This window comes from Rhipicephalus sanguineus, chromosome 2, assembly GCF_013339695.2.
Source record: "Rhipicephalus sanguineus isolate Rsan-2018 chromosome 2, BIME_Rsan_1.4, whole genome shotgun sequence".
Classification (NCBI taxonomy): domain Eukaryota; kingdom Metazoa; phylum Arthropoda; class Arachnida; order Ixodida; family Ixodidae; genus Rhipicephalus; species Rhipicephalus sanguineus.
The window spans coordinates 123,420,837-123,430,752 of NC_051177.1; the positions used below are offsets into that span (position 1 = coordinate 123,420,837).

The following is a 9,916-nucleotide window of genomic DNA, read 5'->3' on the forward strand; positions in this document are numbered from 1 at the left end:
AATGCGATGAGTCACAGGCTTACTAACATCGCATTAAATTTCTGATTACTTTCATTCATTCGCTCAAACAAACGGGCTGTATGTATGCTACCGCTTGCTTTGGAACAGCCACATGGAGCGCGGACGTCAAAATCTGTCCCTTGAGCAATGAGCCAGCGCAGCCTATTCCAGTGACTGGACACTGCCAGCGTGTTCAGTAGTGACACTGTTGACACCATCCACGGCACCTTTTGAGCCCTCATGCAGGCCTGTGCAAACCGAGTCCTCGTAGTGCGACTAGAAAATATGCCGAGTTTCATGTATTTAAACCAACAATCGCGAAAAAAAAAGCCGCGCGCTTCAGTCAGTTCAGCGTCCTGCACATTGTAAGTAGCACGCACTAGGAGTCCAGTCCTGACTGGTAGCATGCCGTAACAGCAAGTCTGTAAGAGGAATACGTCTCGATAGGAAATTCTACAAAAGTTGAGCGATGATCGTGAAAGCTACGACGAAATGATAATATGAACAAGTCTCAAAAACTAAAGAAAAACTATGATGAAGTCAAACTGTACATTGGCGCATCAGTCTGTGCGACAATTGTCAAAGACGATTCCATCGCCGCGTGGTGGTGGTTCCAATGGCGGCACGTGGAAATACCTGGTCCACCGCCACGGTTGCTAGCGCTTCATTGGCGTGCCGTCGAACGCACCACACAGCTAGCCTGGTCTGGCCACTGCCACGGAGACGGCGCGTTGCTTCTTGTAGTCGTAGTGCGTGAGCGGCTGGTGGAACCAGTCCAGGTCGCTCGGCAGGTGGTATCGCATCACGGTGGTGATTAGCATTATGGGCCGGGCCCGATCGGAGGGGTTACCCGGCAGCGTCATCTCGCGCACCGTGCCGGGGATGTACGTGGGCCCAGTGTAAAGCTCCTGCGTCTTGGAGCACTGGACCACTCCCTGAACCAGGATTACATCCAGCACGGCCTCGTCGAGCGAGAAATCGATGGCGTAATACAAGTTCGGCATGATGCCGTTCTCCAGGAAGCGCTTCAGCTTGTCGTGAGTCCACTCCTGTCGAGCGGGAGAAGTATGTGTATGAGCACACTGTGTCGCGGGTTTTTTTAAACTGAGGAAGCGTTAGATCTCTCGTCAAACGCAAGAAATGCACTGTGGGCATCGGCGGCGTCAACACGAATGGTAAAAGAAGAATCAGCATCAGGTGATGACGTCACCATTCTACGTCATCATGACGCTTGTAGCATAGCGCGGAAAACGATGACAAAAGATGAGGTAACAGGCGAACACAAGCGTCTGTTACCTCATATGATGTCCTCGTTCGTTTTCCGTGCTATATGCTACAAGCCAGTTTGTGAAGAAGCAACAAGCCCATATCGGTACCCTTATGACGTCACATATCGATAAATTAGTGACGTCATTATGACGCAACATTGCGTACCATTGCTCTAAAATGTTCTTGTATGTTTGCTTACCCAGCATGCGGTGTCATGCCAACGGAACGTACGTGCACAATGTAACAAATCAGAAATGAGGTAGCTTTTTGACGATCAGCTAATTTTGAAGGCAAACTAGAAAGCGAGCGTTGATATGGCAATAACATATTCTCTGTAGATGAGACGAAATTTCATGTTAATTGAACATTTTGCTTCTGTATTTCCATATGGCACCGGTAGACTCAATAGCCTCTGCCCATATGTGTTTATGATTCCGCAGGTCCCTTCGGTCTTGAGGCTTTTCCCGTCACGAAGTTATCGCACAGCAGTCATTAACAATATTCTAGGACAGCTCCGTGAATATCGGCTGATCGCACCGGCTCGCGCGACCACTGCCACACCGGCGTTCCCGCATTGTCTGCGCCCTGGCTGAACATTACTACGACTAGCTGTCTGGCCCCACCCGTTAAGGAGAGACCTGCCGGACGCCCTGGACGAGGCCGTGGGGTCGCCCCCCTGGCTCTCCTCCCCGGACACCATCGACGACCTGTACTAACCACCGTTGGTGCCGTTCGCTTCAACGTTGTGCGCGGGACGCTCGCCAAGACAGCCCCGGCGTCTCGCCGGTTGCATCGGGGGGCGGCAACGTGCCCGCGTTCTTTATGTGAAGCAGTATCGACGCCTGCAGCGGAGCCTATGATGCGGGCATCACAACCAGCCTCCGCTACGAAACGCAGTGCGAAACGCATGGCTGACTCACAAATTGATTCCTTCTTCCTCCTGTATGCCGACGACTTGACTGTGTGAACACCACATCCAGATCGGCAACGCCAGCAGCATGCCCTCCAGAGTGCTCTCTACAAGGCCTCGGACTGGTGTGCGCGCATAAGACTGACACTGTCTGCCACGAAGACGGCATTCATGTCTATTACCAACAGACAAGGTCGCCGTCGCATTCTGCAGACGCCTATTTGTTTGAGCGTAAATGGCCAAGCCCTCAGCACTGTATCCACGATCCGGGTGCTCGGAGTCGAACTGGACGCATGTCGCTCCGCGATTGCATGGGTTCGCTCTGGTCGTCGAAAGAGTGCTATACCCTCCATCTCATTCGATGCATATCTAAAAAAAAAAAACCGGAGGTGCTTGCTCTCGAATGGCCCGTGTTTCAGTGTGGTCGATCCTGCAACCTCGGCTTGTTTATCAAGCTCAGTTTCAACGCCTGGCATTGAGAGATTGGGACTTGCTCGAAACCGCCAACCGAAATGTCATGAAGGCGATCACATGCATTCCTCCGATAACACCTATCGCGACCCTCTAGGCGGAAGCGCAGCTCAATAGGCCTCGTGCGCTGCTGTTTCAAATCGGATATGCAGCGCCACTGCGGCGGCTGCTGGCAAAATGTCCCTGTTCCCTCCGTACCGCCGCGCTTGGCCGCAGCAGGTTGGCAATGACCCCTAGCAGCGCAAGCGTGTGTACGCGGCGAAAAAAGTCGACTTATATCTGCTCTTGCGAGTTCACATGTCATAAGAGCTTCAAGAACACGGCCGGGAAACTACCGACATTGGAATTCGTACGAGGCTGATCGGCAAAAACGTTGGATCGCAGCCGTTCGGAGCGCCCGATAAGCAAACTGGTCCTGTCTTGGCACAGTTTCTTTCGATTTCTATCCAAGTCACTGGCTATTGACACCCTTCCTCGTCCTTACTCCCGAATCTTTTTTAAAATTCAATTGCATGTGTATGTATATTATTATACACGCACACATTGAAACGCGCACGGACGAAGATACATAAAGTATGATTTAACCCCCACCGAAAAAAAAAAGTTGTGCCTGCGCTACTGTCCCAGGTAATATTGACACATTGTTGGTTCCCTTGATCCTCTTATTTACTGTTCGCCCGAACGGAGATTTGTGGAAACGATTGCGGCGCAAGACACTCCTCTGCAGTGCCCAATTTGTCGGCTGTGCACGACTGTATCTGAGGGGCCTCAGGATCGGCTTCATGATCGCACGACCTAGACAAAAAACACAGTTGCACATGTTCAAAAATATAATTTAGCAAAGTGTTTGACGTACCAACAACGCTAGAAAACTAAAAGACGGGAACTTCATGCGGTCTCTATCTTTTTATCGTTGCTAATATGTCATTTCAACTATCCCCGCTTTCTGCTAATGCGCGCCGGTCACAGGACAAGCGACGCGCGAGGCTGCCGATAAAAAGTATTCTCTATCGTACGCCAAGAAAAAAGTTTACTCGCTTGTAAACGCTCGTCGTACTCTACGCTTTTTATTTGTGCGACGCATTTTCCGAATATTTTCGACGGACCGACGGCACTTGGAGTTCTTACCTCACGCAGTAAACGTGATTAGCGGCGTACAAGTCGCCACGCCGAAGCGAACTACTTTGTTTGAAGTATTCCTGAACGTTTGCTATCCGTCCGTAGCCGCAAAAAAAGCAAGCAGGGCTTGTTTTGCGTTCACATTTTCACGCATCGACGTTCGCCACACACAACTTCGAGGTACGCGCCGGGAGGAGAACAGGGACAAAATGCGCGAAGTGGCCGCATTGGCGCTGCGCACTCGGGAGAGCGGTGGCGCCATCAACTGAGCGCACGAGGACTATACCATCGACGAAATCGTACACCAGCGTCGAATGGCTCGCCACCTAAAAAGTCAAGTTCCCTCGGCGGCAGCTCTAGCTCACTACTATAATTCAACGCTGCCACAGCCTGTCGCATCCTTGCCAGAAATTCTGCCATGGCTGAAGGCACAGGCCAGCGACAACGGACCACTGACTCGCCTGCGACAATCCAACCGACAAGTGGAACAGGAGGCCATCGTCACTACCATCGACGACTCACTCGCGGTATACGTAGATGCAGCTATCAATAGCTGCGTTTTGCACACCAGCCTCGTATGCCCCACGCTACCTGAAACGCAACATACATGCTCCTATGTTACAGAGGCACCATTCCCATCAGTGTTGGCGGAGCTCGCAGCTATACGAGACGGCTTAGCATTCATGATACCCAAGGTGGATTGCTTGTCACTCAATAGGTCGCTTGTCTATACGGACTCCACGCAGACAGTTCGAGAGTTGCGAAAAGTGACCAGCTCCCTCGATATAGCTTCTGATGTGCACCGACTAATTCACTCGTGCGCCTGCCCTGTCCGCGTATTGTGGACCCGTCGGTCTACACCGGCCAAATGGCCGCAGCTGCCGCTTGCCATACAGCGGAAGTTCAACACCCGCTCGCTCTACTTCGTTTGCCCCCAAAGGACAGCCTGCTCCTGCACAAAGAAACTACCCAGTCATACCGCGCCGAACGCCAGCTATACCCCCCACCCCACCGATCCCTGAAAAATTTTCACCAAATATTATGGCGCCGCCTTCAGACCCGCACCCTTCCCTCCCCCTATTTCTTTTCCCGCATTTACCCGGGAGCGTACGCCCCGTCCTGTGCTCAGTGCACTCATCCCCACGCTACCCTCACCCACATTCTCATGGAATGTCCGGCGGACCCTCCCCCGCGGGGCCCGGAGCCACTGACCACATGGGAGGAATGGGAGACCCTGCTGCGCTCGACAGACACGGCCAAGCAGAAGATCGCCACTGACCGGGCCGCCCACGTCATGGAACTGCATGAACTCATGAACGCATAGCGCAGTGGGGTCGTGCGGGGACCCTGGGACGTACGTGCCCAAATCCCTTGGTCAAATAAGTTTTACCCCCCCCCCCCTCCGGTGCTCCACGCGTGCACTCATTTCTTCGCGCGGATGAGACCTTCCCGGCAGCTTAACTCGCCGAGAGAAGGTTGCGCTCAGGAGTATTCGTATGGGCGCCGCGTTTACTCCTGCCATAAGGGCTGCATGAACATCCGGTGCACAGCCTCCCCCAACAACATGCCCCGTCTACGTTGCCCCAGCCACAGAGGCAACGATCGATCACCTACTTGGGACCTGTCCGGGCCTTCACAAGGCTCGCATCCGCCACCTCCTAGGCCTTGACTACCACCCCGGTCGACCACCTGACTTAACGCGCTGGACGCACGGGCCTTTGCATCGACCGCTCCTGGCATTTATCCGCGAAACTGAACTCTTTCTTTTTTTAACACGAAAGTGTTTTATGCCGGGATCCACCAAGTACTTCCGTTACCGGATATGACGTTCATAAAATGGAAGCCAACGAGTGATAAAGAAAAAAAGCCAAGCAAAAGATCCGCCTCTGGGAATCGAACCCACGAAGCTGCGGCCACGACGGTAAGCGCCCGACGCTAAACCAACTAAGCTAGCTTGGCAGAAGCCCGACACCTCACGAACGCGCCTTATACCTTTCACACATTCTCTCTCGCATAATGCTCTGTTGGCGGTGTAGATAGGCGGAGCGGGGCTGTGCCGCCGTGATGGACACTTACTAACGCTTACTCCGAGATTGCGCGCGACATAGGAGGTCATGGTTAAAGCGTCTCGATACCAGCGAGGGTCACTGGCCGCGCTGGCGTCGCCAAGGCACCCTAGACACAGTTACGTTCTTTGCCTTTCGCTTCGGGTTAGCGTACACTGGTTCATCGGAATAGTGCAGCTTCGACGTGCACCAACGGGATTTCTCCGAAGCCGACTACTTCGCTTGCGAGAGCACAGACTAACAAAACTGCTGCATTACGTGTTGCAGAAAGGACACGATTTCGACGGGCGAATGTCGTGCCTTGGTGGAGCAAGACAGAGGCCAGCGGGACCCACGCGTTTGCGGCTCAAGCTAAGAACCTCTACGAACTAGGCGTCAACATAGGTGCATTCACGCCAATCAGTGCTATAGCTGCCAAGTACGAATAGACATTGTACAAGCTCTGATATATCACTACAGAATAAGAACTACTTTTGTGTAGACACGTTTCACTTTCGTGTTTTACCGATTCCTATGACGGAGGGAACAGCCATGTTTTTTAACTTATGCCGTAGGGCATACTGGCGCCAATGAAAAAAAAAACAATATTCTAATGCATACGAAACGCCCATAACATGAATATGAATTCCTTTATAAACGGATTATTTGATTCCATTCTTTCGTGACATAGATTAACGACAGCCGATCAAAACTGGCCACTCTCATGCTGGTGGTCATACCTTCCAGAACCACGCGCGTAATGATATAACGTAAATTATATCTTGAAATAACTGTGCTACAGGGCAGTGCCATTTTGATGCTCGTTATTTTTTGCTCTCGTACTTTCCTCTAAAATATTTATTTAACTATCGCTGTCGGACAAAATATTGTGCCAAAATGTGCCTGAAGTAGAGCGTCCACCGTTGTCCGTTCTAAGGCACCCATCTCAATTTTCAAGGGACGACGGTTACATGCTCACCTGGTACCGCTTCTGGTTTACGAGCACTGCAAGCCCGATGCGGATGGCGACGCTGAGCCACATGCGATAGACGAGGTTCGGCGCCTCCGGGTGCTGCTCGACCAGCGCCGTCATCTCCTCCATGGGAATGCAGCACATCTCGACGTCCGTCTCGCATACGCACTGGCACACCGACGGCCTGGACGTCAGGAAGCCCAGCAGCCCGAGAGTGTCGGGCGCCACGAGGTAGTCCTGGAAGGCGCCCTCGCAGAAGTAGAAGTGCGTCGAGTCCGAGTTGGCGAGCTGCAGCGGGGTTCGCCCAGGGCTCCTCGTTGCAGCCGCTCACCCGGACAATACCCGAGCAGATGATGAAGACGCAGTCGTGCATGTTGTTCTTTTCCACCAGCAGCTCGCCTTCCTTCAGGTACTGGTAGAAGGAATTGAGCAGCCGCGGGACGACCTCGCGCGAGAGCCACGGCACGCTGAGCATCGTGTTGAAGGCGGTGTTGCCCACGGTCACGTTGGCGGGCATGCCGTCGGCGCGCTGGATCATCCACGACAGGCTGGAGAAGAGCAAGCCGAACTGCTTCTCGTCCAGTAGGCCCCCTTCGTGCAGCTCCCTGAGGCCGTCGAACGCCTTGTTGAGGATCCTTCGAGCTGCCTGGCGCGTCTTGGTCGCCACTTCAATGTTGGGGTAGCGCTGCTGGATGTCCACGACGTTCTTGAGTGTCTCCAGCTTGTTGTAGCCGCTGTTCTCGCGTATGGCGGCCGCCAGCTGTGGTGTGGTGACGAAACGGGACACCTTGTTCATCGCCTCGTCCTCAGCCGTGATGTAGGCCCAGCTGAGGTCATACGCGTAGAACAGTTTGCGGTTCAGCAGCCCGTCCAGAATGTCCCAAATCCACAGGAAAAGCACGACGCGCTTCTGCAGCGTCTTCACGATCCGGCACGAGATTAGTATGATGAAGCTTATCTGCAGGAAGCTGGTGTAAGTGGCGTCGGGCTTGCCGCCACCGCTCACAGTGGCCATGCTGATGAGCACGAACTCAGTCACGACGAGGAAGTACATGATAACATCAAGCTGCTTCCATATGTCCTTGCCCACGCGCAGCATGCCAACGGTGTACACCAGAATGCCCATCTCGATCGAATAGAGCAGCACGTAAGCGCCCTGCACTGACGTGATGATCGACAGCAGTAGCTCGTACTGTGACGGGTCCGCGCGCTTGTTGATCATAAACAAAGCCAGGCCACTGAGCAGCAACACGAAACCCAAAGCAATGAATCCGACCAAGGCGTGGTACCAGCCTTCCTTCAGCATGGCTGAGAGGAGGCTAACTTGCTCCATATCGTCTTCGTCATCATCTGTACGCGAGCGGGTGGAACGTATTGATCTGTATTGGCGCTTCTCGATGGCTTCGTTACCGGCGAATCGTTGCACCATATCCTTAAGCCGGTAGATCCAATCGGGGACGGTCACGAAAGGCTTCATCATGTTGTAATCCAGGCAGACTTCCTTCTCCATAGGATATTGCAGGGCGGCCAGTATCTTGCTCCTCGTTTTGCTGTGAATCATGCCATCCTCGTATTGTTTGTTGCAACAAACCTTCTGAAGTCTGAGGATTGAGCAGCTGGCCTTTCTTGCAGCAGCATTCCTGTAGACGCGTGCGGGCATGTATGTGTCCGTCTGCTCAGCGTGGTCGTCTTCCTCGACGCCTTCGTAAGGGTTGTCGATATACGTGTGCATCTGAACCCACTTCCAGTCGGCACCTGAGAACTTCTTGTCTCGTCGCTGAAGGCTAGTTGACGAATTCGCGGTGTTGCGAAGCGCGATTATGACCATGTTCATGTTGGCCCTTTCCACGTCCGATAGTGCCAGGAGCCCGAGCATGGACATTAGTTTCGGCAGCGTTGTGGTGTTCAGGACTTGCACAAGAAATAGCGTTCCCAGGCGAACAAACTGTTCTTGAAGGGCGTGCTTGAGGTTGACGGTCGGGAAAGCCCTGGTCAAGTCCATGGCGATCATTATGGCACCCTTGAAGTTCGCCCAGGCCACAATCAAGTATTGTTGCCAACTGAGGCTATAGCCCACAGATGACAGCAGCGGATACATCACGATGATGGTGACGAACCGGACGCCGATCTTGGCAACGTACGCGTTGACCGGGCTGATTATCTCATGCCACGACAGAAACTCTCGCGAGTCTCGGCCTATCCGATAAGCAGACAAGAAGATGACGACGACGTTGTAGCCGTACCTGATGAGCATCCAGAACTTCCTGATCGCTATCGGGTTGTACACAGTATCCGCTGCGTGAGAGCTGGCGGCAAGACCCATCGAGAGGATGGTGCTGATTCCAGCACCGTGCATAAACTGTTCGGCGAAGGCCCACGTCGCAATCACGCTAATAGCACTCACCACGAAAGAGACGGGAAGGTCCTGTGCCAGCGCTATCATGGCCATCGCGAGCGCGTGTCCGAGCGCCTTGCCCACCAGCGGCCCGAGGAACAGCGTAGACGTGACTGTCTTTAGGAAGGCATAAACAGTCAAATTCTCCGGCAGCGTGCTGAACCGGTAAGCCATCCAGAGAACGGTGGCTCCGATGAGCGGTTCGCCCATGATGATGGTCTCGAGTATGTGCGAGCGCGCCGACGACAGCGCGTTCATGTCGGACACGAACATGAGCTCCGGACAGCAGGTGAGCAGGCTGATGAGCACCGTCTCGGACAAGTGCTGTTTGTCGGCGTCCCGGGTGCCCGACATGTACAGCATGAAGAGCATGGTGCTGAAGAGCAGACCACCAAAGCCAAGCAGCACGCACTGCCAGAAGCACTGCCTGAACAGGTGGCTGCGAAGGTTGAACGAGCCGGTGAACGTGAGCACGGGCAAGTAGAGGAACAGCAGCTCACGGATGTGCTGGTCGGTAACCGGAAGAACTTTCTCCTTCGCGTCGTAGCCACTGACGACCGGCCCGCGCCGAATCCCAGCGCTGCGACCACGGCCACGACGGGTATGTTGAGAAAGCGTCGCAGCGCGCGGCACACGCCGGCGACGACGGCCACCAGCAGGAGGATGATCACGCTCACCTGCCTGTCGTGGAGGTTGAACTCAACGTCGCCTTCCTGGCCGATCAGAGAATTCAT

At 53.8% G+C, this 9,916-nt stretch overlaps 1 protein-coding gene across 1 annotated transcript; it reads right to left on the bottom strand.

Annotated features, from left to right (window-relative positions):
* Positions 1 to 695: 695 nt before the first annotated feature.
* Positions 696 to 9,916, bottom strand: LOC119381851 (sodium/hydrogen exchanger 10). Its single transcript, XM_037649605.1, has 4 exons — positions 9,738 to 9,916; positions 7,119 to 9,621; positions 6,794 to 7,075; positions 696 to 1,049 (listed from the first exon to the last, which is right to left on the bottom strand). Exons 1-4 carry the CDS (start codon positions 9,914 to 9,916, stop codon positions 696 to 698), a joined length of 3,318 nt encoding a protein of 1,105 aa, XP_037505533.1.